This window comes from Phyllostomus hastatus, unplaced genomic scaffold (genome assembly GCF_019186645.2).
Source record: "Phyllostomus hastatus isolate PE091 unplaced genomic scaffold, TTU_PhHast_1.1 phas_contig_62, whole genome shotgun sequence".
NCBI lineage: Eukaryota > Metazoa > Chordata > Mammalia > Chiroptera > Phyllostomidae > Phyllostomus > Phyllostomus hastatus.
The window spans coordinates 18423583-18448216 of record NW_025333921.1 but is presented as its reverse complement, the minus strand read 5'-3'; the positions used below and the strand labels follow the sequence as shown (position 1 = coordinate 18448216).

Below are 24634 nucleotides of genomic sequence, written 5' to 3'. Positions count from 1 at the left end.
AAAGCCTTGCCCAACCCCGGCCACGTAACCTACTGCCTGTCACTCCGCTTTTCTGTGCTCTCCCCTCTCCACAGAGCTTCCTCTCCCTTCTCTGCCTAAAGACATGCTACGAACCTTTCAAACTAGAAGCATATTCCACTGCCTCTGACGCCTTGCCCCGAGGTTCCCTCCCTCCTCTGCACCCTCTAGCACCTGCTTGTGCCTCTTCCAGGGTCAGGCTCCCACCCGCTGGGGCGGTGTCCTTTGTGTCTGCGCCATTCTGTCTGTCCCACAGCACAAAGCGTGGGCCCATGAGCTATCAGCCAAATTTCTGTTCCTCAGACCTCAGTCATGTGAGGGTCTGCGAGCCTCAGCTAAACTGAGCTAAGAGGTAGAAGGGGGGTACAGAAAGGGCTGGCCCAGAGGCTCCCCCAGACAGGGCCTGGAGAAGATCCTTGGGGGTGAATGGGAATGTGGCCAGGCTATTGCAGGGACATTTTGCGAGCCCCTGCCTTGGCTGGCCTAGGGGGCACGTTTGAGCAGGACCTAGTCAGGGGATGAGATGCATGCTGAGAGGGCTCAGAATGGTGGCTCTGAGCTCTTGGGGCTGAGACTGGTCCTTTCTCACCCAACCCCTGCCCCATATGCTGGAGTAAGGGGCCTCAGTGTTGGAAGTAGGGAGTGTACGGCCTGAGCTCTGACAGTGGGACTCTGGTCCCCTACATGGCACCTGCCCTCCCCATAAGTACAATTCTGCTTTGGGAAGAGGCCACTCTGCCCTGGCCAAGAAGTTGTGAAAAACAGACTTATTCTGTCCCTTCACCCCAAGAACAAGCTCAGTGACCAGGTTCTTTCCTGCTTCTCACTCTCTGGGATTTCCTGAGGGAAAGCAGGGGGAGACCAGGCTGTTCCAGAGGAGTCATAAGGCTCTGGGCTTACCCTGCAGATGAGGTCTTGGAAACCTTATTTTGTCCCTTAGCAGGAGTGTGCCCAGGTGGTTAGGAGAACCTCCTGGGCAGGGAGGGCTCAGCTGCAGCACCTTGCTGTTCTTGCTCGCACGGGTGTCCCCCCAGGGTCCAGCAGGGCAGGCTCAGAGGTCTACTCTTCCCCAGGGGCCCAGTCCTGTCTGCTCTCCCAAGTCCAGGTCCAGTTCTGAGCTTAGGGCTCCTACTCCTCTCTCTTTCATGACCCAGCTGTGGAAGTGGAAGCCTTTATTGTGCCTGTCAAACTCTTTGTGTCCACCATGGGCCTATCTCTGCTCAGCTATGGTGAGAGCCAGTCCTCTATCAGGCCACAGGGACCCTTTATGGTAATTAGAGAAGGGGACCCACATTTACATGCATGCAGCTCAGTAGGTGCAGGGCTTGATGAACAGTGTGGCCTGGATTTCAGACCACACTCACTCCCTTGCTGGGCACTCGGGTGCAGTGTGCAACCCGCCCAGCTGCACATGGAGCCCTTAATGTAAGGGAAACGAGAAGAGACGTAAGTCCTGAGGGACCAAGGAACAGTATTCCAGTCAGACACAGACTGAACTCAGATACCGGTGGAGGGAAGGCAAATTGTAGGGCCAAACACTTGGTTGTTTGACTGGGGAAGTATGCTCACCACAGTTCTGAGAAGAATTCTGTGAGGCCTGGAGCAATCAGGGAGGCTTCCTGAAGGAGGGAGAGAGGAAGTGAAGGCTTCCTGAAGGAGGGAGCCTTGAAGGACAGGAAGGATCTGGGTGAGAAAGAAGAGAGGTTTAGCCCAGCTGGCCCACTGTTTCTCCCAGGTCTTCCCCTGGAAGACCCCTGTCCTTCAGCTCTGGAACCTCAGAGCTTGGCATGCGGCTGGCACGCCGTAAAAGCATGAGCGCCCCCAAATGACCCCAAGAACGAGGGACTGTGCAGGCTTGTGTAAGAGATCAAAGGACTGAGGGAGGAGGAGCCCCAGTGTGGACAGCCTGGAACCCCGGACCTGGTGGCATAGCTGCGGGTCCCTACCCAGGCGTGACCCAGCCTTCACCCCATCTGCAGGGTAGTGCCCTCCTGCCACCCCAGTGTGCCGCCTGGCCTCCTCCACACTTGCTTGGCTGTGCTGTCGGTGAGTCTCACCTAAGTCCACACTGGCTTGCACCCTGCTGCCAGCCCGGGCCGGGTGACTTGTGTTCCCTGCTGGGGTTGATGAAGGGAGCGCCTGGAGCCCAAAATGTGGGAGGGGGTTCTCGCAGTCCCTAAGATACTGCGTGAGTGTGCGCTGGGGAATAGGGGCCTCCTGGGGGCTGAGGTCAAGCCGTCAGGGAAGGCCTGGGCACCCCAAGTCCTCCACTGTGCTCTCCTTGCAGATTGTTGTGTTGCTGCTGCTGGCCGTGCTGGTGAGGCGCTGCCAGCTCCGGCCCCACTGTGGGCATGGCAGGCCTGGGCTGCCCAGGTTGGTGCTGTGACCTGGACACTCCCACTCAGGGGGCCCAGCCAGGGGGATGGCAGTGATTTGTTACATCCTAGAAGCCAGCTCTGGCCTCAGGGTACCCTCTCTTCTCTCAGCCTGAGGTTCTCTCCACCTCTACCCAGACCTCCAGGTTTAGTTGGGACCCCCAGAGGGAGGGAAAGGAACCCACTCCAGCCTACCTGCTTTTGTTCCAAACCCCAAAGAGCTGTGAGCCCACCAGGGCCTGGCTCTAGGACAGGCTTGGTCAGGCGGCCCCTGAGGGCTTCCTTGGGACACTGATGCTAAAGGCAGGTTTCTGGGAGACCCTCTCCCTGACTCTTCAGCCTTGCAACCCCAGAGCCCGGGACAGGGAGGACCCTGAGGAGATGTACTGGTCAGGCTTGTGTGGGAGAGACCAAAGGGCTGAAGGAGGTGGTGGGTGGGTCCCCAGTACAGGGGCCCTTGCACCCCAGGCCGAGGCTCCACAACAAGGTGGGTTTTGCATGACGGTTTCGTGGGGACCTGGGGCTTTTGCCCTGCCTGGGGGAGGGCTTGAGGGAGAGTGAAGCAGGACGGAGCTGTCAAGGCATGAGGGCAAGCTGGGCCCCAGAAGCAGGGGGTCTTTGTGGCCTGCCCTGAGCCCAGAGAGGCGATGCCTGGGACAGCTGTGCCCTCTGTCTGCCCTCTGCCCCGGGGCGTTGACCGTTATGCAAGGATGTTGTGACTCCCTGAGCTCTCTGAAGATCTGCCAGCCCAGACAGACCAATTAGTGTGGAGGCAGCTGTTTCCTGGAGCGACCAGGATGGGTGGAGGGAGCTGTACTCAGGCTTGTTCCTGCGCGCGCGCGCGTGTGTGTATGTGTGTGTGTGTGGTGGGGGGCAGGGGAGAGGATGTTTCCAAGTCACTGTGCCACAGAGCCCAGAGCTCGGTACAAAGGAAGCACTCCATACATATCTGTGGAGTGAATGGAGAAAGGGCCTCTGTTTCCCTATCTGGAAAGTGGGCCTGACTCTACTTTCCCAGTTCATGGATCATGGCACAAAGTAATGGTGTACAGGGCCTGAGCAACTCCCTCCTGCCCTGTCCCTGCCCCTGCACCAGCCCTGTGGATTTCTTGGCTGCGGATGGGCCCTGGACTGTGCCTGCTGCTATCTTCATGGTCCTCTTCAGCTCCCTGTGTCTGCTGCTCCTGGCTGAGGCCCCTCTGCCCTTCCCGACCCTGACCTCACCATCCAGTCAAGGTACATAGCAGCTGAGTTCTGAGCCTGGACTGACGGGCTGCGGTTGGGGAGGGAATCTGGACCACTGGAGGAGAGCTCTTCTGTAGTGAACCACGTTGATTCCCATTCCATTCATGAGTCACTGCCAAGAAGACGCTGTCCCCTTACTCTTCCCAGGGCCCCTCCACAATGCCTGACTCCTCCATTTGTTGGTCCCAGTCACTGGGTCAGTGCCGCCCTCTTTGCTTCCTCTGTTCTCGTGCAAACCCTGCCTGAGGAGAGAGGGAACTCCCTTGTTCGTGGGCACGGGCTGAGTCCCCTGGGTAGCCCAGCCCCTGTGAGAATGGAGGAGGCTGGGGAGAGAAACAGACAGGGGCCCAGGAGAACTGAGCTGGGCTCAAGGAGGTGATGGTAACAAGGACAGCTGCCACTGACAAGGAACACTGTCCTGTGACATGACCTCCTTAGATCATCCATCTTCACAGTGACTCCACACAGTGTGGATGTGGATATTAAACCCCACAATATAGTGAGGGATGCTGAGGGTCACAGAAGGATGCAATAATAAAGTAGTAGCTTGTGTCTTCAGTACAAACTTAGGCACCATGCTGAGCACTGTACACAGACCTCCTCATTTTGCCTTTGCTAATCTAGTACTATTATTTCCATGTTACAGATGGGGAAACTGAGGCTCCAGGAGGTAACTGGCCCAAGATCACAGAGCTGACATTAGTCAGAGCCTGGATTTAAGCACAGGACTCTTGCTCACTGAACTAGCTGAGAGGCTTGGAAGATGGAGACATGAGAAAGGCCTGGGTGAGCTGGACTCAGTGGTCCACGGCTGCCCCTCCATTATTTTTTCTCTTCCCGTCTTGCCTTCCAGGGCCCTGGAAGATGCTGGCCCTGCTCTATTACCCTGCCTTCTACTACTCCTTGGCTGCCTGTGCCACGGTCAGGCATGAAGCCTCACACCTGCTTGGCAGTGTGCTGTCCTGGGCTCACTTTGGCGTCCAGGTCTGGCAGAGGGCAGAGTGTCCCGAGGTACCCAAGGTAACAACTGACTCATGATGGACCGGAGTAGGGGGCACGGAGGAGTTGCTGACCTCAGCGTGGCTCCTTTCATCTCCGTACGCTGGGCTCTCCTGCAGCCTTCTACTATGCACAGGATTCCAGTCCTTTAAACACATGCCATTCTGGGGCCACGAAGCTGGGCCAGCCCTCAGGCGCTGCCAGTCTGAAGGGGGTTGGGGGGCAGGGGCGGAGGTAAAGGAAGCCTAAAATCCTCCCCACTGTTGATCCCCTAGCCTTCTGTAGGCCAAGCTGGAGTGGGAGTGGAGACTGATGGAGGACGGCAAGCACTGAGGGGGGAGATGGTCTCACAGGGCTAAAAAGAGAATTCCAACCCTTACCTGTTTCACTGGTTGCCGGCTGGGGGTGTGAGGCTGCTCAGTCTGGAGCCCAAAGGGTGGAGCTGTAGGCTTTGAATTCAAGCAACCCAAATTTGAATCTGGCTTCATTCATTCACTCACTCATCCATTCATTTATTCATCAAACCTATCTGAAGCACATAGTCTGTACCAGGGACATTTCCAGGCACTGGAATATGGCTATGAACAGCGCAGACAAGGCCCCTGGCATCATAAGAGCTGCCATTTCAGAAGAAGAGACATTATAAACAAACAAACAAATGCACAAAAATGATGCCATGTGGTGCTAAGTGCTTTGAGGGAAGCATGTCACCTTCCTGAGGCTCAGTTTACCTCCTGTAAAGGGAGTCGATATCACGGAACCCCCAGGTAGAGGTGAAGATTAGCTGGTTTCTCTGAGAAGAGGGACTTGATCGGTCTCTGTTTACCCCCTGGCACGCACTAAGCTCTCAATAAAAAGGTAGTGAATAACAAATAAATGGATGAATGTGTGCGGGGCCCAGCCCTGGGAGTTCAGGGACAAAGGCCTCAACACCAGAGGCAGGGCATGCCCTTCCGTGATGGCCAGGTTACAAACTGTGCGTGGACTAAATTAGGCCTTTGTCTAATTGTCAGGGGCCTGCATCCAAAGTGCCAGGAACATAGGAACACAGGAAGAGTGTATCCCTGTTTCCGGCCTTGCTGCAGCCCCCTGAGTGGGGAAGAGGGGATTATATAACCTCCTCCTTTGGGCTCCTGACCTGGGAGTCCAGGGCCTGGGGGAGGGGCAGGCATCTTTGCAGGGCCTGAGAAGGGGAAGTGGGAATGACTGTCCAGAGTGGCTCTAGTTGGAGGTAGGTGGGTGGTGATAGAACCAGAACTCTTCCAATGGCACCCCAGACCACCCTTAGTGTCCAGGGTAAGGCGGGAAGGGAAATGGATCCTGGCCTTTGATTGGGGGAGAAAGGCAGAACATAGGTGTTTCTGGTGTCTGTCTGTCCAGATCTACAAGTACTACTCCCTGCTGGCTTCCGTGCCTCTCCTTCTGGGTCTTGGATTCCTGAGCCTTTGGTACCCTGTGCAGTTTGTGAGAAGCTTCAGCCGTAGGACCAGAGTGGGCTCCGAGGTAAAGGGGCTGGGCTGGGCTCCCCCTGTCTGTTGCTTTCCTACCTCGTGCAGTGATGCTTAGTGGAGGACCCAGCATGCCACAGGTTTCAGAAAAGGTTTGCTGAGTTGCCAAGTAACTAGTTAGTCCTCTCTCCCAGGCAAAGGCTAGGCCAGGCTCTGGGATGGCACCCAGGATGCCTGGGGCACCAAGCTATGCGCACAGCAGGGACTCAACAAAGGAGAACTGGGCCAGAGGCAGTAAGTCGTAGCTCTGGTTCTGAACCCCTGGGCTCCAGCTGGAGAATTGAGACAGGTCAGGAGTCTTGTCCCTGCTAGGAACTCTGCAGAGGCTGACGCAATCCAGGAAGCACTCAGGGAAGAATTGCATTCTGAATCAACACTCAGTTAGATAATATCAGATAAAGGTGGGGAAGGGGGCTTCCTGAAGGAGGTAGACTTGAGCAGGGGCCTGGAGGACAGGCAGGATCTGGGATGGAGAGAGGTAAGGAGAGAGAAGGTGCTGTAGGCACAGGAAAGAGCATGAGTAAAAGGCAGAGGTGGGTTGCGTCTGTTTTGTTCATGCTGATTTGCTGTACCTGGCAGTTCTTAACACAAAATAAACACTCAGCACATTTTTCTGTCACAAAAGAAGTCTTACAAGATATGGTCACCTTACTAAGAAGCCTTCTGAGCTCCCATCAAGTGCCAGGCCCAGGGCTGGGTGCTGTGGGCTTGGAGCTGACTGATTGTCCCGCCCTCAGGAGCACCAGTGCGCAGGGGGAGATGGATCCAGCAGCCTCTGTGACAGCAATGTGAAAAGTGCAGTAGGGGCACATCCAAGTGCATGGGGGTGCAGGTGGAGGTGGGGTCAAGTACATTTCCTGGGGAAAGAGGAGGAAGAGGAAATTGCTCCACAGAGGCTCTTGAGAAAGGCTGAGGACTCTTCCTTCAGCGGGGGAGGGTGAAGGAAAGACTTGGAGGGCGGCATCTAGGATGGAGAGCAGGGAGGCAGTGGTGCCAGTTGCTAACACAGAACGCTGGATGAGAGCAGAAGTGCAGGGGACCCTGGACAGTTATACCGGTGTGGATTTTAAGGGTCTGGTGGGCAGTTGAGCCCCATGGCCCCGGAGCTCAGGAGAGGAGCTGGGACTGAACCCCGAGGAGGGATGGAGGGGGAGGGGAGAAGAGGCTGGAGTGGGCTCACGTTATCCAGGGGCCACCCTAGGTCTCCATGGGCTCACCTGACAGGGTTTGGCTCTCATGTAGCAGCAGCAGAGTTCTAAGTATTTTTCACTACTGCCTCCTGATCCTCTAAGGAAGCCTGTTGACCCCTCATCTGGATGAGAAGAGGGGACCAGCTTCCCAGGAAACACACTGCACCAGGCATGGCTCTGCCTTGCCGAATCCCTCTCCCTCTTCCAGGCATCTTCTCTGCCTCGCCTCTCACCCCATTGCATGCCTTTCCTCTTGAGAAACTTAGGAGAAGTAAAATCCTCTTTAGCCCTTAGTTAAGCCTCAAAGGACACAGTTAAGCTTTGAGCTGACTCACACCTGCCCTGGACCCCAGGGTTGCTATGGTAACAGGTGACAATGGCCTATATTCTCCTAATGATGGGAGCAGGGACTTGTTCCCATGGGTCTCTGCCACTTGGCAGTCAGTTTTAAGGTCTGGAATGTGGTTTAGGCAAATCCTGTCACCCCTGTGACCTCCCTTGAGTAGAGGGAAAGGCCTGGGGTGTCTGACCTGGAATGGCCCCATCCTGTATCCTGATTGGGGATGTGCCCATGGGACATGGGCCCCCTGTGCCCCGTGCCCCAATCTCAGTTAGCAGAGGTCTGAGAGCCGAGAGGGAAACAGTGATGAGATGTGACTGAGTAGAGTAGGAGAGGGTTGGAGCTAGACCTCGGGAAGAACTCCCCAGCATCAAGTGTTTTTAGACAGGAGATCAATTAGTCTTGTATTTGTGGAGGAGGAAAGGGCAGCCTTGGGGAACTTGGGCCTTGTCCCACAGCTTGGCCCTTCTTTGCAATTCTCCACAACCAAGAGGTTTTTGTGGAGCACCTACTGGGTGCCCACTCTGGTACCCTGAGCCAGGTTCCCGGGGATGGCTCCAGGCAGGTCTCATCTCTCTGTCCCCACAGAGGCTGCAGAGTAGTTACCCTGAGGAATATCTGAGGACCCTCCTTTGCCTGAAGAAGCTGAGGAGCAGGTGAGGTTCTAGGCATACCTTCTGGGCCATTGGGCAGGGCTGGCGCTGGGCAGGCTGGTGGGGGATGAATCAAATTCTGGGGCTCAGGGAAGGGGCCACCCTGAGTCCCCTTCACCCCCTGGACCTTTCTGCAGCTCCCCTGCCTCCAAGCATGGCTTCCTGTCTCAGGCCTGGATCTGCATCAGACACTACGTCTATACTCCACAGCAAGGTATGGAGGTGGGTGCTGAGGTCAAGAGTGACAGGTGACCTCCCCCTCCTATGCACAAAACAGCTACAGTGGCAGGTCAGAAACTTCAAACCCCAGAACCCTGTCATTAGGAAGAACAGCTCCAGCTTGGGACAAGGGGAAGCCCTTGGCCTGGCCTGTCCTGGCCTTGGTGGCTCAGGTTTCTGTGAGCCGTGGCTCTTTTCCTGGGCCTCTGGGGAGGGATGGGGGCTCTGGGGCCTGGGTGGTGCTCGGCTCACCATACCTCCCTTTTTGGGGACTGCAGGGTTCCGACTCCCCCTGAAGCTCGTGCTTTCAGCCACCCTGACAGGAACGGCCATCTACCAGGTATGTCCTGCCTCTGCAGTGCCATTTGCCTCTGGACTCCCAAGCCTGGATGCTTCAGGTCCAGCTCGCCTGTCCAAAAGTGTGACCCACAGTCCTGTCCAGCTGCTTCTGATGTCTTGGGGACACTGGCCTACCCAGAGGGAGGAGGTGTTAACTCTCGCTGGGCTCACACAGAGTCAGAGCATGAGTTTTGGAGTCGTATAAACAAGGGTTAAAATCCGAGCTCCATTATTTACCGCCTGTGTGACCCTACACACATTACTCAACATCCTTAAACCCACTGGCTCAGCTAAAAATGGAGGAAATTACCTTCCTCTTTGGGAAGTTGGGAAGATTTAGGGAAAAATGTGTTTGATAAATACCCACCATCCCTACCACCATCACCGCCACCCCTAACAAACAAACAAACCCAAATCTCAGGAGGTAGGTATGATTTTTCTTCATTTTACTGATGGGAGAAATTGAGGCTCAGAGAGAGGGATTTGATTGGCCAAGTCCCTACAGCTGGTATCGCAGGGCAGCCCAGGTCTGAATCCAGACCTGCCCAGCTTCAGTGCTTCTGCTCACTTACAGGAACTTTGCTTTCTCCAACTTGGAAAAATTGAAAATTTTATATTCTGAATTTTAGACAGATGATTGACAGATTGACAGACAAGTATACAGTTGTGCTGCCTGGAAGCACAATACGTACCTGTGGCCTGTTAGGCTAGAATCGGATCCGTCTGTAACATGCTGACCGGAGGCATGAAGGAGCACACGCTGCTCTCGAGGGCAGGGCAGAGCGCTGATGGGTGCTGGCAACACGCGTGCAGCCAGTGTGCTGCCCTGAAGTCTCCCCTGCAACTCAGAAGACACTTTCCCTGGGGCGGGAGTGCCTGGCTCAGCATAGCTAGGCCCTGGTGCCTTCATTCTGGGGTTCTTCCAGGTGGCCCTGCTGCTGCTGGTGGCTGTGGTACCCACCATCCAGAAGGTGAGGGCGGGGATCACCACAGAGGTCTCCTACCTGCTGGCTGGCTTCGGGGTCGTGCTCTCAGAGGACAGGCAGGAGGTGGTGAAGCTGGTGAAGCACCATCTGTGGGCTCTGGAAGGTGAGCCACACCCCCCCCCCCCACATTCCCCGCAGGCCTGGGTGGGCGTATATGAGCTAGGTGGGACGCCTGAGCAGCATGCCCTCGGGCACACTCCTTCCCTTCTCTGGGTTTTGACAGCCTCATCTCCAAATTGGGGGAGGGGGTTGCAGCTTCCAGTCCCAAGTCTGAGACCTGAAGGCATCATCTCAGCAGCCTCTTGTCAGTTTGTGTGTGTCTCTCACCCTCACCCCCAATGTCTTTTCCCAGCTCTGCAGGCTGAAGATGGGGAAAGCCATGGTGTATTGGAGCTGAGGGGACAGCCTCAGGGACCTTTGCTGAGGGTGGGGGAGGAAGAGAGGAGGTGGAAATGTGGGACTGAGCTGGGTGGGCTGAGGTGACATCCCCAGGGAGATTTTCCAAGTTGGCTGTGATCTAGGCACAGGCAGGAGTAGACATGGCTCACATCAGCCTGAATCCAAGCATAGACCTCATAGCAGCTCCATTAGGTTAACATCACTGATGCCATCTATCAGAGCAGGAAATCAGGGGTGGAAGGCAGGAAATGATGTGTCCAGGGCAGAGGATTCTGCTTCTACTCATTACACCTGGCATCTATCATCGCATGCTGTAGTTTCCAAGCCCGAAGGCTGTGGATCTTCTCAGATGCAGGGTCAAACAGCAGTGTTCACTCTCCTAGCTCCCAGGTGAGGGCAACTGAGGCCCAGGGGCATTAGATATATGTCCAGAGCAGCCAGCAAGCCGTATTGGAACTGAGATTATATCCAAGCTTGGGGCCCTTTGGCCTGTTCTTAGGCTAAGGAGCCAATGCTGTCTGAGCTCTGAGAACCTGTTTGAAGGCTGCCCGTCTTCTTCCCTGGCACCTGGTTAGTAAGCCTGGCGCTGTTCACAGGAAGTTCACACTCTGAGTTGGGCAGACTAGATTAGAATTTCTGCTCCATCACTGACTAGCAGTGTCCCTGGGCAAGACACTTATCTTCTCTGGATCTCAAATTTTCTGTCTGCAAAGTGGTGCTGAAGTGACAAAGGAATCTTGTCCTTGAGGCCCTGGATCTGACTGGGGAAGATGAGTGGATCCACACAGAAGGTCCCATAGCGGAGCAGGTGCAGTGTCCCAGAGGAGGCAAAGCACAGGAAGATCTTACGGGCACTAGGGTTAGGAGGGACACAAGTTTGAAACCAAATGAAAAGAGAGAGGAACAGGATATAGATAGAGGTCAAAGGCCAGGCCCTAGGCCCCCGGCAGGCTCAGCAGGCAGGCTCTCCATCTTCTGGCAGAAATGGTCTGAATGAACCTTGGCTGGTGCTGAGCTGGCTCCTGACAGGTGGATGGAAAGGGCAAAGCTGTGCATGCTCAGAGCTTTCTTCCAGCTTTACCTTGCAGAAAAGTGCCACCCCTTGCCATTGGAGGAGCGAGCCCAGGACAGGCAGGGAGGCTCAGGTTTCTGAAACAGTTGTTCACCTAAAAATCACCTGGTAACTTCAAAAATCCCAAGGCTCAAGCCCCAGGCCTGACTTCACAAACCCTGAGGATGGGGCCCTGGTGATTCTGATGTGAGCCTAGGGCCTACTTTTGTTTGAGAACCACTGTCGCAGGCACTCTGAGCACATAAATTGGTTAATTGATTTCAATCAATTGCTGATTGAAATAAGTCATTAAGGCTCTGCCTTTTGAAAGCCCCCAGTGCAGTGGTCCTCAGTGCTGGCTGCATGTCAGAATCACCAGGGTTGCTTTTACAAAAGCTAAGGCCTGGGTCCCACACCCAGAACTTCTGGTTTAATTGGTTGTGGATGTGGCCTGGGCCACGGAGGTTTTAACCTCTCCCAGTGATTCTAACCTGTGGCTAGTGCCCAGCCCACTTCTCTAGCCCCCGTGACTGTGTGGAACTAGTGCTTGCCTATTTCACATGCATCTGTCCCCCACCCACCCCTGCTCTGGTGGGGACTCGGAAACCAGGAGCACTTTCCTGGGCTAGCTGAAATCAGGGTGCAGCCACCCTGGGCTCTTTCTGGGTCTGCTTGGAAATGGTTGTGTGTTTGGCACTATCGCTCCCTAGTGTGGGGCTGGCAGGCCAGGCCCTCTCTCGGAGTCTCAGCCTCTTCCTTGCTTCCATGTCGTCCTGCGAGTCTCCTGTGGGGCTGCTTTGAGGGTGCAGGGCAATGCTGGATGTGCAGGTAAGGTGAAAGGGGTCTACCTTTCATCCCTGCTATGTTTAAATACCAGGCTTGCTCACAACACACTATGCGTTCTCTCCCAGCTGCTGGTGGGAGAGCAAACTCTTGATCTTTGCTCATGGCCGGGGTGGACAGGGAGCCCGAGTGGATGGGTAGCAGCGGTCCCTTCTCCTCATTCTGATGGACTCAGGCCACACTGAAAAGCACTCGCATCCTCTGATCCCAGATCAAAGGCCGGTGAGGTAGGCCTAGATGGGGTTTTATGGCTCCCTTCGTGCTGGAGCACGGGCAGCACAGCAGTGTGCCCGACACGAGCAAGGTGAGGCTGGGAGAGGAAATGACCCCCGAAGGCCGCATGATCAGGGAGCACCGGAGCTGGAGGCAGGCGCCAGGCTGGGTCTCACAGCAATGGAGGCAGCAAGACCTGGGTGAGAGCCAAGTCTGCAGCCTCAGAGGTGGCCTCTCCCCATCTTGGCTACCCTATGTCACCTGGCAGTATGGGGCCAGCTGCAGTCTTCAGCTTACACTGGGTCTGAGAACGGGGAGTGTGACGAGAGGCTTCTGCTCAGAGCGGGGTGTGGGGCAGGGGTGCCTCTCACCCCGGCACGGCCTGATGGCAGTGGGAGGCTCCAGGAGACCCTGCAGGCCCGGTCTCCCACTTTGCTCCCTCTTCACCCTCTAGTTTGCTATGTCTCGGCCTTGGTCCTGTCTTGCTCACTCACCTTCCTCGTGCTGATCCGCTCACTGGTGACACACAGGTTAGTGGCTGGCTCTGACTTGGAGAGGAGGCCAGAGTCTATGGGCCTGCAGGACCCCGACCCAGAGGGCCTCTAGGGAAAGCCCTGTGCTGGAGGGAGGGAGGGTCTCTGTAGGCCCAGGTTGTCACTGAGCCCAGCTGTCCTGTGGTGGGCAGAGAAGGTGGGTATTTCGGCTGCGGGGGTGACCTAGGGCATGACTGAGTCGGGGCTGGAGTGTGGAGTCCATCCCCTGAGAGGAGTCCACAGGGGCGGGCTGGATTTGACAGGGAAGAGCCCTGGGAAAGCTGGCCTTCTGCCTGGGAGTGGGGGAAGAGGAGGGAGCTGAGGGAGGAAGGGTGCTACAGACACGAGTGCTTTGAGAGCAGGGGCGCAGTGGCTCCATGAGCCTGCCCTGGTGACTGGGTGAGGAGGTGGTCTGGCTGGCATTGGGGCACTGAAGAGATTGTTATCATGGTGAATGAAAGGAGCACTGAAGAAGTGTAGGCAGAGGGAGAGAAGGTTCTAGTTGGGAGAAGGGTGGGTGGGAGGGGCGGTGCAGGCACTCAGCAGTGTCAGAGAACTGGTCCCCATGCCCCGAGCATTTATCAGACCTCACAGGTCCTGCCCAGGGATCTTTCCCCACAGGGTTAGCTCTACTTAGGCTGGCATTCAAGGCCCTTAGGCCTCTGCCTTGAGGGCTTATGTACAGGCACATTCTAGCTAATGTGAGGGGGGTTATGCCACAATGGGCTTTCTTATGAGGTGATGAGTTCCCTGTCATGGGGGGTATTCAAGCAGGGTCCATGGCCATGGATGAGGAACCTTGCCTCCCACCCTGGTGGCCAAGCTGCAAGTCACTTTCCATCTCTTCTGTTGCTTCTCACTTTTCTGACTTGGCTCACGTTGAGCCTTCTGCCTGAATTTGTCTCCCTTGATCTCCACCCCACCAGCTTACTCTTATTCATCCTTGAAGGCACCTCTGAGAACTCACCTCCTCTAGGAAGCTCTCCCTGACCTCCCAGGCTGGATTAGCAGCCTACCCTGGGCTCCTGCGGCCCTGGGCTTCCCTGCCCTTGGGTTGTAATCAGCCTGGGAGTGTATGTGCTCCCTGAGACCCCTGCCTCCCTTGCCCGCATCCCAGGGTCAACCTGCGAGCTCTACACCGAGGGGCTGCCCTGGACCTGGGCTCTCTACCTCAGAGCCCCCACCCCTCTCGCCAGGCCATATTCTGTTGGATGAACTTCAGCGCCTACCAGACTGCTTTTACCTGTCTTGGTGAGTCCCCCAGCCCACCCTACTGGGCTTTGGCTGGTCCCCAAGCTGACTCCAGTGAGGGTGGGGGTAGTGCTCAGCAGGTCTTGACCACTCCTGGGTGTCTGCCTCTGCTGAGCAGGATCTGGGACCAGAGTGAGAAGAGGGACCCCCCTGGCCTTCCCTGCATTCAGAAAGCTCACTCTGATGGCGGCTGGGGGACACAGGAGCCCTTGGGAAAGGCTGTCCCTCACATGGGGATGGCCCCTGGGTGCCACCAATTGTTCACACAAGGAGTGAACCCAGGGTTGGAAGGTGTCCCACTTGTGTTCAAGTAGACACATTCCCACTTGTGTGAGTGGGGCTGTGCCATCACGGGCTGTCTCAGGAGGTGCTGAGACCCATGTCACGGGGGTATGCAAGCAGGGTTCCAGGGCCATGGATGGGGGCTGCAAAGGGGGTCCTGCTTTGGGGGAGTTGGACTAGATTAATTTCCAGGACCCTCCCAGCTCCTAAATTTCTAATCCTCCCCTTGGGCACTGGAGTGAAGAAAGCCCTCTGAAATGTGAGGGGCTGGGGCCAGTGCTGCAAGAGCAAAGGCCTGGAGAAGGATGGCCAAGGAGTAGAGGGATTACTAGCACTGGAAGTTATAACTCCTCATCCTGGTAGACTTTGTACCTCCCAACTCCTCTTGTGTCCACGTGATCCCACGTGATCCCACGTGAAGAATTAGCCAGTTGTTTCAGCAGACAACTGTTGGGCTCCAACCACGTTCCGGACTCTGGCCAGTAGGAATGCACTCTGGCCCCCAAGGAGTCAGGAAGAACTGGGGGAGAATAACATTTACAAAGCATCTGGTGGTTTTCAAACAGTTGCCACAGACATGATCTCACTAGGTCCTCACAATAGCCCTCTGTGGTAGGGGCATCCCCCCATTTTATAGAGGAAGAAACCGAGGCTCAGAGCAGTAAAGTAACTTGCTCAAGGCGGCTCAGGCAGGCAGCAGCAGAGCAGGGATCTGAAACCGGGTCTGCCTGATTCCAGAGCCTTTGGGTTCCTGGGAGTGTCAGGGTGGTCTGCGTCCTGCAGAGCTGAGGTTTGCCCCCCACCCACTCCCATCTCGGCAGGGCTCCTGGTACAGCAGGTCATCTTCTTCCTGGTGACTGTGGCCCTGGCCTTCCTGGTGTGTATGCCCGTGTTCCACGGCAGGAACCTGCTGCTCCTCCGATCACTGGCATCCTTTTGGTGAGAGAGACATGGGGCCAAGGACCCTGGGACCCCTTCCCAGAAGACCACTCACAGTGACACCCTCCTACCCCACCTGCAGGCCCTTCTGGCTGACCTTGGCCCTGGCTGTGACACTGCAGAACATGGCAGCCCACTGGGTCTTTCTGAAGACTCACCACGGATGGGCAGAACTGACCAACCAGTGAGGCAGCTCCCGGGCTTATGGCTCTCTCAGGCCCTCAGGCCTCTTCTCCTTTGGTGTCTCTACCTGTGCCCTTCTTGCTCCACTGCCATTCTCCCATTCCTCGCAGGCAGCCCAACGGTAGTGAGGAGAGCTTGTCTTGCCCACAGAGAAAGGGGCAGTGGCCCAGCCTACTCCACATACCTCTCTGTCTGCCTGTCACAGAGCCAGTCACCCCATGAGCCTTTCCTGCTTTGGGGATGAGCAGTGCTCTCCCTTGGATCCTCTGTGCCCTCAGCACCGTGCACCTCTCTCTCTGCAAGATGGAGGTTAACAGAAATATCATTTCCCTGGTAGATGGCAAGGCTTTGGGAGGACTCAGAGTCAGTGGACAAGGGACCCATAGGAGGGAGGTGAGAGACACCGGGTCATAGAAAGATGCAGGTGATACTGGACTTAAACCCTAGCTTCGCCACTGGCTAGCTAGACAGCTTAGCTAAGTCCCTCAATTTCCCTGGGCCTCCACTTTCCTTCTATAGGAAGGAATGGCCTGTCTCCCGGGGTGGTAGGGAGGGCCAGCTGGGTTGAGAGTTGGCCTAGGGTGGGGTGCGTACACGGTGTACTTAATAAATATTAGGTACTCAATAAATACACAGTAGCTGTGGTCATCTAAGTCTGACCTCATCTAGCTTCTAACTCCAAGGAAGGAGCTGTGCGTGTGAGGACCTGTCTCATCCTTCCTTCTCCCCCACCCCAGCTGTGTGCTCTACGCAGCCACCTTCCTGCTATTCCCCATCAACGTGCTGGTGGGCGCCATAGTGGCTGCCTGGCGAGTGGTCCTCTCTGCCCTCTACAATGCCATCCACCTTGGCCAGATGGACTTCAGCCTGTTACCACCTAGAGCTGCCACTCTTGACCCTGGTAAGGTCGCAGGGCAGGGGCCATGGTGGGGGTTGCTCAGGCTGCCCAAGTAGTAAGGGAGGGTCTGTTCTGACCTGGTCTGTGTTCGAATCTGTTCACGGAGGGTGTCTGGAACAACCATGTGGTGTGTGCAGTGGGCCGTGTGTAGTGCGTGTGCCAGGGTGTGCAGGGTACCCCTGTGGGTGTGTTACATACTGTCTGTGCCCTCCTCCCTGAGTGCCACCATCCCCCATCTACCCCAGGCTACCACACATACTGCAACTTCTTGAAGATTGAGGTCAACCAGTCACATCCAGCCATGATAGCCTTCTGTGCCCTGCTCCTGCGAACGCAGAAGCCCCAGCCCCGCACAGTCCCCCAGGATGGCCTCATTCTTGGGGCAGAAGAAGGTGTGTCTTCCCACTGGGGATGGGAGAATTGAGCCCACCCAGCTTCTCCTGGGAAGGAGGGATGCACCCCTCCCCAACACTGAGTGCCAGGAAAACGCTCACTCCTGCCCTGGGGCTGCCTGTGGGAGAGAGGAAGTGAGAATTTTCCTGGTCCACTTTGGTAATTTTTCCCATCACACATGTGTACGTGTGCATGCACACACAAAGACACACTCTCTCAGTGCACATGCATGCACACACATACCCTGTCACACAAAGAATGAGGTGACCGTCTTGCTAAGGGGTGCTGTTGCCCGCCCCCTCCTGGGCCACCTTCCGCCTCTCCCTCTCAGGCAGCATGTCCACCCCCTCCCCTCCCCCTTCACTACCATCTGGGAACTATGTAGTGGAGAGGGGGACACTAAGCTGGCTTCAGACCATGTCCCAACCCAGCCTCCAGTCCCCTTCACCAAGCTCCGTCTCCCCCTCTGTCTGCCACTTGCAGGATGGCATCCTGAGCCTTTACAAACTCTCCTCTCGCCCCCACACTTCTGACACCCAGAACTCCTGTCTCACCATCCTCCTCCACATGCGCAGGGGATTTTCAGGCTGGGCTCGGATCTGTGTCCTGGGGTGGGGCTTGGCTGGGTTTGCTGAGTGACTTACAGAAGGTCTCCCCTTTCTTAGGGATGCAGTTGCTGCAGACCAAGGACCCCATGGCCAAGGGAACAGGGCCCAGAGCCCACCAAGGCAGGGCCCGCTGGGGTCTGGCCTACACACTGCTGCACAACCCAGCTCTCCAGGCCTTCCGGAAGAGGGCCCTGTCCGGTGCCCAGGCCAATGGCATCCAGCCCTGAGGATGGGGAGCACCAAGGCACTCGCATTCTCGGCTAGGCAGGTGCTTCCCCTCTTCCCGGCCCATTTCTCCCACGGCTCTCCCAGCGTCACCCTAGCCATGGTAGCCTCTCTGCTTAGCATCAGATCTGCCAGCAGGTACTGGAGTCAGGATCCCAGTGGCAGCCCCCGAGGCTGGAGGTCACCGGGCTTGAGTGGAGGTCTGTCTACACTATGAGCTTTACTAGGGCTCTAGTCTGCCCCCTTGGCCTGGGAAGCAGCAAAAGCTCTGAAGAAGGCACCTGGTGGCTTAGGTCTTGGTCCAGGAGCCAGTGGAACCAGAAAAGCTACATGTAGGTCCCTCCCCAGGGTGACCCTGCTGCCAGCCTCCGGGGACTTACTGAAGCCTTCTGCTGACCTGGGTTGGTGATTCAAGCTGGGACCGCCTGACGTTCACAGAGTTTGGCCCCACTCAGCCTTGACCTGACCCTCTCCTCTCTGAGGTCTGGTGGCCTGCAGGAAGCCCAGGAGGAAACCGGTGGGCTCCTATTGGCAACAAAGTCATAGCTCACACCAGTCCCCACATTGAGCTTCCCACACTTGAAAGCCTAATATTTTTGTAGTTGGTATGCCTTTAGATATTATGAAAGAGGCTAGTGTGCTCCCTGTAATAAACTTGTCCTTGAGAAATAGTCCTCCTTGTGGGGGGGGTCATGTGGGGAAAACTCCTTACACGGGGTTTATGGGGCTTGGGTGCAGGTGGGATATTCTAGTCACATGCTGGGCTGGGACCCCCCTGGGTGGGGGGCAGAGAAGAAACCCATGGTCACATCCTTTTGGGTGATGGAAACTGGGGATCCAGTGATGCTATCCCGAGCTATCCTGAGCTGTGTTAGCACTGGGTTTAGAAGTAGGACTTATTCTGGGTTCTCAAGAATGGACGGGACTTGGGGAGCAGGAGAGATTTTAGGAAGCTAGGGGAGGAATATGAATAAAAGAGTGGAAGTGGGGGGCACACAGTGAGGGAGCTGACCTGATGGGAGCAGCCGGAGGATGCAGAGGAGAAGGGCAGCTGCGAGGGTCCCAGTCCTGCTGGCGACTGGTGGGGCGGGAGGCTGTGTTGGTGAGGGTGTGGGGTCCACTGTGGGCTGGGGGCTACAGAGGGTGAGGAAATGTGGCCACCCCATAGATTGAGGTCAGTGGGACCTCAAAAATGTCTGCTCGGTTAGTGGAGACCAACCCCCCTCCACGTTCCTGCACCACAACTACAGCCCAAAACACACAAAGCCAAGGCAGGGCCAGGGGGCTGGCACCCAGCTTTGAGGCTGCCTGTGAGGAGGGCAGTCCCTGAGCCCACTGCAGCCTGTGAAAGGTGTCTCCTGGCCCTGTGTCGGTGGCTGTCAGGATCACAGGGATGACGGCAGGGTCTCAGTCCTTCATAAGGAAGCAGTCACAATAGAGTGTGACCAGGCTGGGACACGACACCCAGGGCTGTGTGAGCCAGAGGCAGGGGCATAGTCCACACAGGAATCGGGGGGCAGGGCATCCAGGAAGGTTTTCTGGAGGAGGTGGTACCTTTGCCAAGTCTTAAAGGCTAACTCAGCCAAGTAAGGAACAGGGGAATTGTCCAGACTGAGGGAACGGCATGAGTAAAGGTGCAGAGCGTGTTACAGAGTATTTAGAGAACAATTAACTAGCAGGTCCCTCAGAGGCTGGGAAGGGTGGGAAACGTGAGAGCCAGTCCAGGAGGCCGTGGCTGGCTGGCTGGCTGGGGGATCCAGAGCTTCACCCCAGGGCAGTGGGGACTATGGATGACTTTAAAGCAGGTCAGTAGCCCCCTGGCCGGGTAGCTCAGTTTGTCAGGGCGATATCCCAATACGCCGATATGTGGGTTTGACCCCTGGTCAGGGAACATGCATGAAGCAACCAATGAGTGCATAAGTAAGTGGAACAACAAATTGATATTTCTCTCTCTAAAATCAATTTAATAAAATGTAAGCAGGGGAGTAGGTAGTTCATTCCGAACACAGGTGCCCCTGACTTGCGTCTGAGGCCCACACCCTACTCCCAGAAGCCAGGGCTGCCGGACTGTGAATGGAGCCAGAGACATCAGGAGTCCCAGTCAGGTTAGGGTTGTCAAGCCTTAGCTGATCAGAGCCCACTGGACCCTTAAGCATGACCAAGTCCTACCCTGTCTTTTGCTTTCTAAGGAAGCTGAAGTCCAGAGATGGGCAGTGACTTACTGAAGGTGGCACAGTACATGGGCTCGGCTCCCTCTTTCTGCTTTCTGCCGCACATGCAGCCCTCCCCCTGGTTTCACACGTGCTGCTGCTGACATTGCTCAGTGGGAGCTACGGGGTGACGAGGGGCCGGGGCAGTGCTGAATGGGGGCCAGGTGGAGCGGAGAGGGGCCGGTCAGCCTCTCAGGCTCACAGAGGCCACCTCAGGCTCCTCTGTCTCCCTGCCTCCATTTGGCTGGGCTCAGCAGTCCTGGGGGCTCTGGCAGAGGTGACAGACCCTCTCTCACAAGGTGTTGTCCTATGTGTAGCAACCTTCAGTTTGGAAAGGGACAGGGGTGGAGGCGGAGGGGAGACATATCTGACCCAGTACGTATATGGGGTTCTACAGCCCCCAGGTCTGGACCCCATCCACCTGTTCCCTGTCCTCAGGGACCCGCAGGCTTCTCCCAGGCCCTCATCCCACCCCTCTGCCAAGTCAGGTACTGGTCCATCTGCCCTGTGGGGAAAGACTCCTACAGAAGACTTTCCTCCAGGAAAATGTCACCTGAAAAGGTGGGAGGAAGTACATCCATTTCCTTTGGCTTCTCTCTCAAATCTGGTCTCTTATTCTCAATCTCCCTGGGTCCTTTTGGTTCCCCCCTTCTCTCACTCCTCCACGTTACCTTGCCTGTCTGCCCTTCTGTCTATACCCTACCATCTCTTCCATGGACCAGGAAGAGGAGCCACAAGCCAGACTCTTTCTTTCCCCGCCTCTCTACAATGCCTCTGCAGACCCCTACTGGCATAAGCACCACTCAAGGTCCCAGGGAAGCCTTTGTAATGGTTGTCAGGCTAGTGCCCCCATTTGACTCATGGCTAACTTGGGGAGAGGCCCAGCCGTATGACCCATCTGCCACATGGTTCGTGTGCACCTCACAGGCCCCATCCCACATGGACAAGCAGGCTGGCTGTCCTAACTGTCTGGACTTGGTCCTACCACCGCAGAAGCTTCTAGATCAGACAAAACTCCAGGCACACACAGGAGAGCATCAGAAATGATATTTATTTCTCCGTAGCCCCCAAGGCTGGCTGCCTCTTCCGAGGGGCAGGCTACAGACACATATCTGGAGAGAAAGGAAGGATGTGTCCAGGAGGGAGGGCCACAGGCTGAGGGAGGAAGAGTCAGGAGAGGAAGGCCATCTTGGGTCCTCCAGTCCTGTCTGAGATGAGGGCAGAGACTCCAGAGCCCCCTGGTCATCAGAGAGTGCCAATGGGCATCAAGAGCTCAAGCAGGTCACTGGGAACCTCAGAGCCACGCACGCCACTGCCCCTCCATCCCATCTTTCCCCTGCACCCTGCCTGCATCCATCCCCCCCCTGGAATTCTATCACTGAGGCTTTGCCCCGCTGATTAGGGCAGTATCCTGCTAGCATGCTGCCCCTATAGGGGAGCACGGGCCATGTGAGTTACGGGATCAGATTCTGTCTTAGTCACTAGCTTTGATCAAATCTAAAAGCTGAGGTGGCAAGTGTTCCAGAAGAGGTGAGAAGGGGAGGTAGGAAGATGTGATGCCCCCCATGCAGGCCTTGGGAGTTGCCAACTCCAGACCTCAGTGGGGATATCCACAGAGTCAGGGGGAGGAGTCAGGGGGGCCCCGCTGGGTTGGGGCAGGGCTAGAAGGAGGTGAAGAAGAGGAGGAGGAGGCTCTGGCCCACCAGGAGCAGGTCTGGGGTCTGCTGCCCAGAGACCCCTTCTCCTGCTGCTGCCACCTCTGGGCCCCCAGTTCGGCTGAGGTAGATGATGACCACATTGTCTTCGGGACCTGACGGCTGCACCTCGTTGTCAACCGTGTAGCAGCCCTTACCCTCAGCTGCTTTGCTATGGAACCTACGCCCCAGCGTATCCTCGTGCCCTTCGCCCGGTGTAGCCAGTGCCACGTTCACCGAGCTTTCCGCACTGCCCAGCTCATTGGTAGCCAGACAGCTGTAGGTGCCTTCCTCCAGCTTGCCAAAGTCAGGGATGAGCAGGCTGCCATTGGCAAAGGCCTGGAAGCGTGGCTGGCTGCTGGCTACCAGGGCACCAGGCAGGGCACGCCCATCAGCACCCACATTGGGGCTAATGATCTCCACCGTGCCACCGGGTGTCTGGATGTGCCAGTGAAGCTGGGGGGCCGGCTGACCCTCTACGTCACAGTGGAGCGCCAGCACGAAGCCAGGCCGCAGCTCAGCACCGTCCTGGCTGGGCTGGTAGGTGAGCTGCACCAGGGGTGCTGAGCAAGGCAGTGGCAGCAGGCGGTTCAGTGGTGTGCCCTTCAGCACATGGGGTGAAGTACAGGTGATGTTGTCCTGCTCTGGGATGGATACAGCTGTGGTCAGGGCCCATGTCTTGAACCACATGATGCCACAGGTGCAGTCGAAAGGGTTGTCATTGATCTGCAGGTGGGACAGTGCAGTGAGTGGTGCAAAGGTGCCCTCCGCCAGTGTGTGCAAGCGGTTGTGGTTGAGCTGCAGCGAGCGCAGGGCACGAAGGCTGCCGAAGGCATCTCGGGGGATGAAGGTCAGCTCGTTGCTGTCCATCTTGAGTAACTGGAGGGCACTGAGGTTGTGCAGGTCTCTCCAGGCAAAGTCAGAGATGAGGTTGTGGCTGAGGTCCAGGCTCTTGAGATGGCCCAGAGAGGCCAGAGCACCAGCAGCCACCGTGCGGATCTCGTTGTGTGCCAGCCACAGTGACTGCAGCAGGGGCACCTCCCTGAAGGCACCCTCTGGCAAAATGGACAGCCGGTTGGCTGACAGGCTCAGTGTGGTCACGTTACCTGGGAAGCCGGGAGGCACAGCCTCCAGGTCGCGGTAGGCACAGTCAGCTATCTGGAAGCCGTACTTCTCCCCACAGTCACAGGGCTCAGGACAGGCCTGCCCCAGGCCCAGGAGGACCACCCAGCACAGCAGACACAGCTCTTGCATCCTACCTCCTGCAGAGAAAGACATGCCACCGAGGTGACTCCAAGGACCCATGGAAGGCAGTCATCCCAGTCAGGCCCCCAACCCAGAGCTCTTCCCCATGAGAGCCCTGTCCTACGTAAGCCAGCTAAGACCCAGCACCACTTAGCCCACCACCCCTATTCTACAGAACGGAAAACTGAGGCCCAAGGAAGGGCCAGGACTTGCCTGAGGTCATGCAGCTAGGAGAGACGAAGACAGGATAGAAGAGAACCCCAGCTCCTCCTCTGAGTGGAGAGCTCTCCCCGCCTCGGCCAGCTCCTAGCTGACTTTATGACTTGAAATCTGTTTTCCAGGCGCCCCCTCCCCCAGCACTCTGCAGAACCTCCCACATCCTGGCCACAGTCCCTCCCACCGGAGCCCCCCATAGGTATGCTTTGCCCTGGCCCAGACAGGGCCCCTTGTGCAGTGTACACCCCCCCCATCCACCCCCCCAGCCCCCTCCTGCTCCTGCAGGCCCTGACCACAGCAGACACCAGACCCTTTCTACAGAATCACCCCTGTGGCCTGTTCTGTTCAAACTACACCAGGCAGCTGCCTAAATAAACCCCACCAGGACCTCTCAGCTGACTTGGGCAAGGCCAGAGGCTCAACCCAAATGCTGCTGGGATTTGCGGGGCTGTCGTTGGAGGGGCAGATGCCCCCCGGACAGGTCCAAACAAGGGATTGTCCCAAGCACCCCGAACCAACAGGAAAGTGCCCAGGGGGTCCTGGGCCTAACAGGCTTCTCTCTTCTCCTGTTGGCTCTTGAAGCCCTCCTCCCTCTGGCTTACCTTCAAAGTACTCTTTCTTAGTCAAGCAGAGCCTCTCCTAAGATGGAACCAGAAAGCAACAAAGGCTGAGGTTAGCCCAGGACGGTCTGCACAGCCAAGGGCTCCCCAGAGAAGGCGAAGTTGCTGGAGGAAGGGCTAGCCTGGTCCCTGCACCAGGAGCCGCCGCCCTTCCCTGCAGGGTGAGGGGCCCAGCTGCTGAGCGGCTGCAGGAATGGAGCCCAGGCAGCCTGCGCGCCTTCTTCCAGCAAAACAACTGCTTTTCTCCAGCAACGAGGACCTGTGTTTCATAAGTGACACCAGAAACTTGAGGGGGAAGATGCCAAATTTTTTTTGGCTATTTCTCTCTCTCTCTCTCACTCACTTTTAGCAGCTTCAGCTTCCTTAAAGGCACAGCACTAGCTGGACAAGACCCAAGAAAGGATGCGGCAGAAGGGTTTTTATGGTGGGAAGGGTAAGAAATTGAATCTCAAGGAAGGCGAGAGACTTCTAACCTCACCTCAGACAAGAAGAAGATGGGGGGCCATTTTCTAAGCTATGGCTGTATGAGTGACGATGTGTGTGTACGAATGTGGGTATGTACTTGCAGGCACCACATCTTCGTGAAGGGATGAGTGTGAGTGTGTGTGTGTGGGTGTGTGTGTGGGTGTGTGTTTGTGTGTGTTTGTGTGTGTGTGTATTTGGGCACATGCCTGTTTGTGTGTAGGAGTATGAATCTCTTTGTTAATATGTCTGTTTGGGTGGAGGGTGTGTCTCAGTGAAGAGCTAAGACGGCCGAAGTGTATAAAACGCCCACCAGGTCCAAGGCTTCAGAGGCGAGCCAAAATGTTAGGCCTGTTTTTGTAAGAAAACACACCCTTCTCCCCTGTGGCAGTCCTGCCTGCTGGCTCCACAGCTGGGCTGCCCTACATACACGCTGTTATCCAGGGAGGTCCCGAGGCTCTAGCCCTTTCTCCCCATTGCACTGGTGGGTGGGTGGG

The 24634-nt window shown here is 56.5% G+C and overlaps 2 protein-coding genes across 3 annotated transcripts in view; one reads left to right on the top strand and one right to left on the bottom strand.

The window, feature by feature from the left end:
• The window catches only part of STRA6 (signaling receptor and transporter of retinol STRA6), a 39917-nt gene extending 21567 nt beyond the window's left edge, over positions 1 to 18350 (top strand). The window contains exons 3-19 of one of the 2 annotated variants that reach the window (XM_045848572.1): positions 1998 to 2064; positions 2306 to 2391; positions 3490 to 3629; positions 4285 to 4308; positions 4492 to 4658; positions 6018 to 6140; positions 8264 to 8331; positions 8466 to 8542; positions 8826 to 8887; positions 9813 to 9975; positions 12833 to 12908; positions 14029 to 14162; positions 15266 to 15383; positions 15466 to 15567; positions 16304 to 16467; positions 16710 to 16856; positions 17523 to 18350. In XM_045848572.1, coding sequence (XP_045704528.1) covers positions 1998 to 2064; positions 2306 to 2391; positions 3490 to 3629; positions 4285 to 4308; positions 4492 to 4658; positions 6018 to 6140; positions 8264 to 8331; positions 8466 to 8542; positions 8826 to 8887; positions 9813 to 9975; positions 12833 to 12908; positions 14029 to 14162; positions 15266 to 15383; positions 15466 to 15567; positions 16304 to 16467; positions 16710 to 16856; positions 17523 to 17692 — 1888 coding nt within the window. In that variant the 3' untranslated portion in view covers positions 17693 to 18350. The remainder of the gene's footprint in view (positions 1 to 1997; positions 2065 to 2305; positions 2392 to 3489; positions 3630 to 4284; positions 4309 to 4491; positions 4659 to 6017; positions 6141 to 8263; positions 8332 to 8465; positions 8543 to 8825; positions 8888 to 9812; positions 9976 to 12832; positions 12909 to 14028; positions 14163 to 15265; positions 15384 to 15465; positions 15568 to 16303; positions 16468 to 16709; positions 16857 to 17522) is intronic. The other variant, XM_045848573.1, reaches the window with a different exon arrangement.
• A 2582-nt stretch (positions 18351 to 20932) lies between these two features.
• Positions 20933 to 23944, bottom strand: ISLR (immunoglobulin superfamily containing leucine rich repeat). The gene is made up of 2 exons (XM_045848566.1): positions 23658 to 23944; positions 20933 to 22856 (listed from the first exon to the last, which is right to left on the bottom strand). Exon 2 carries the CDS (start codon positions 22846 to 22848, stop codon positions 21562 to 21564), a length of 1287 nt encoding a protein of 428 aa, XP_045704522.1. The 5' UTR covers positions 22849 to 22856; positions 23658 to 23944; the 3' UTR covers positions 20933 to 21561.
• Positions 23945 to 24634: the final 690 nt, after the last annotated feature.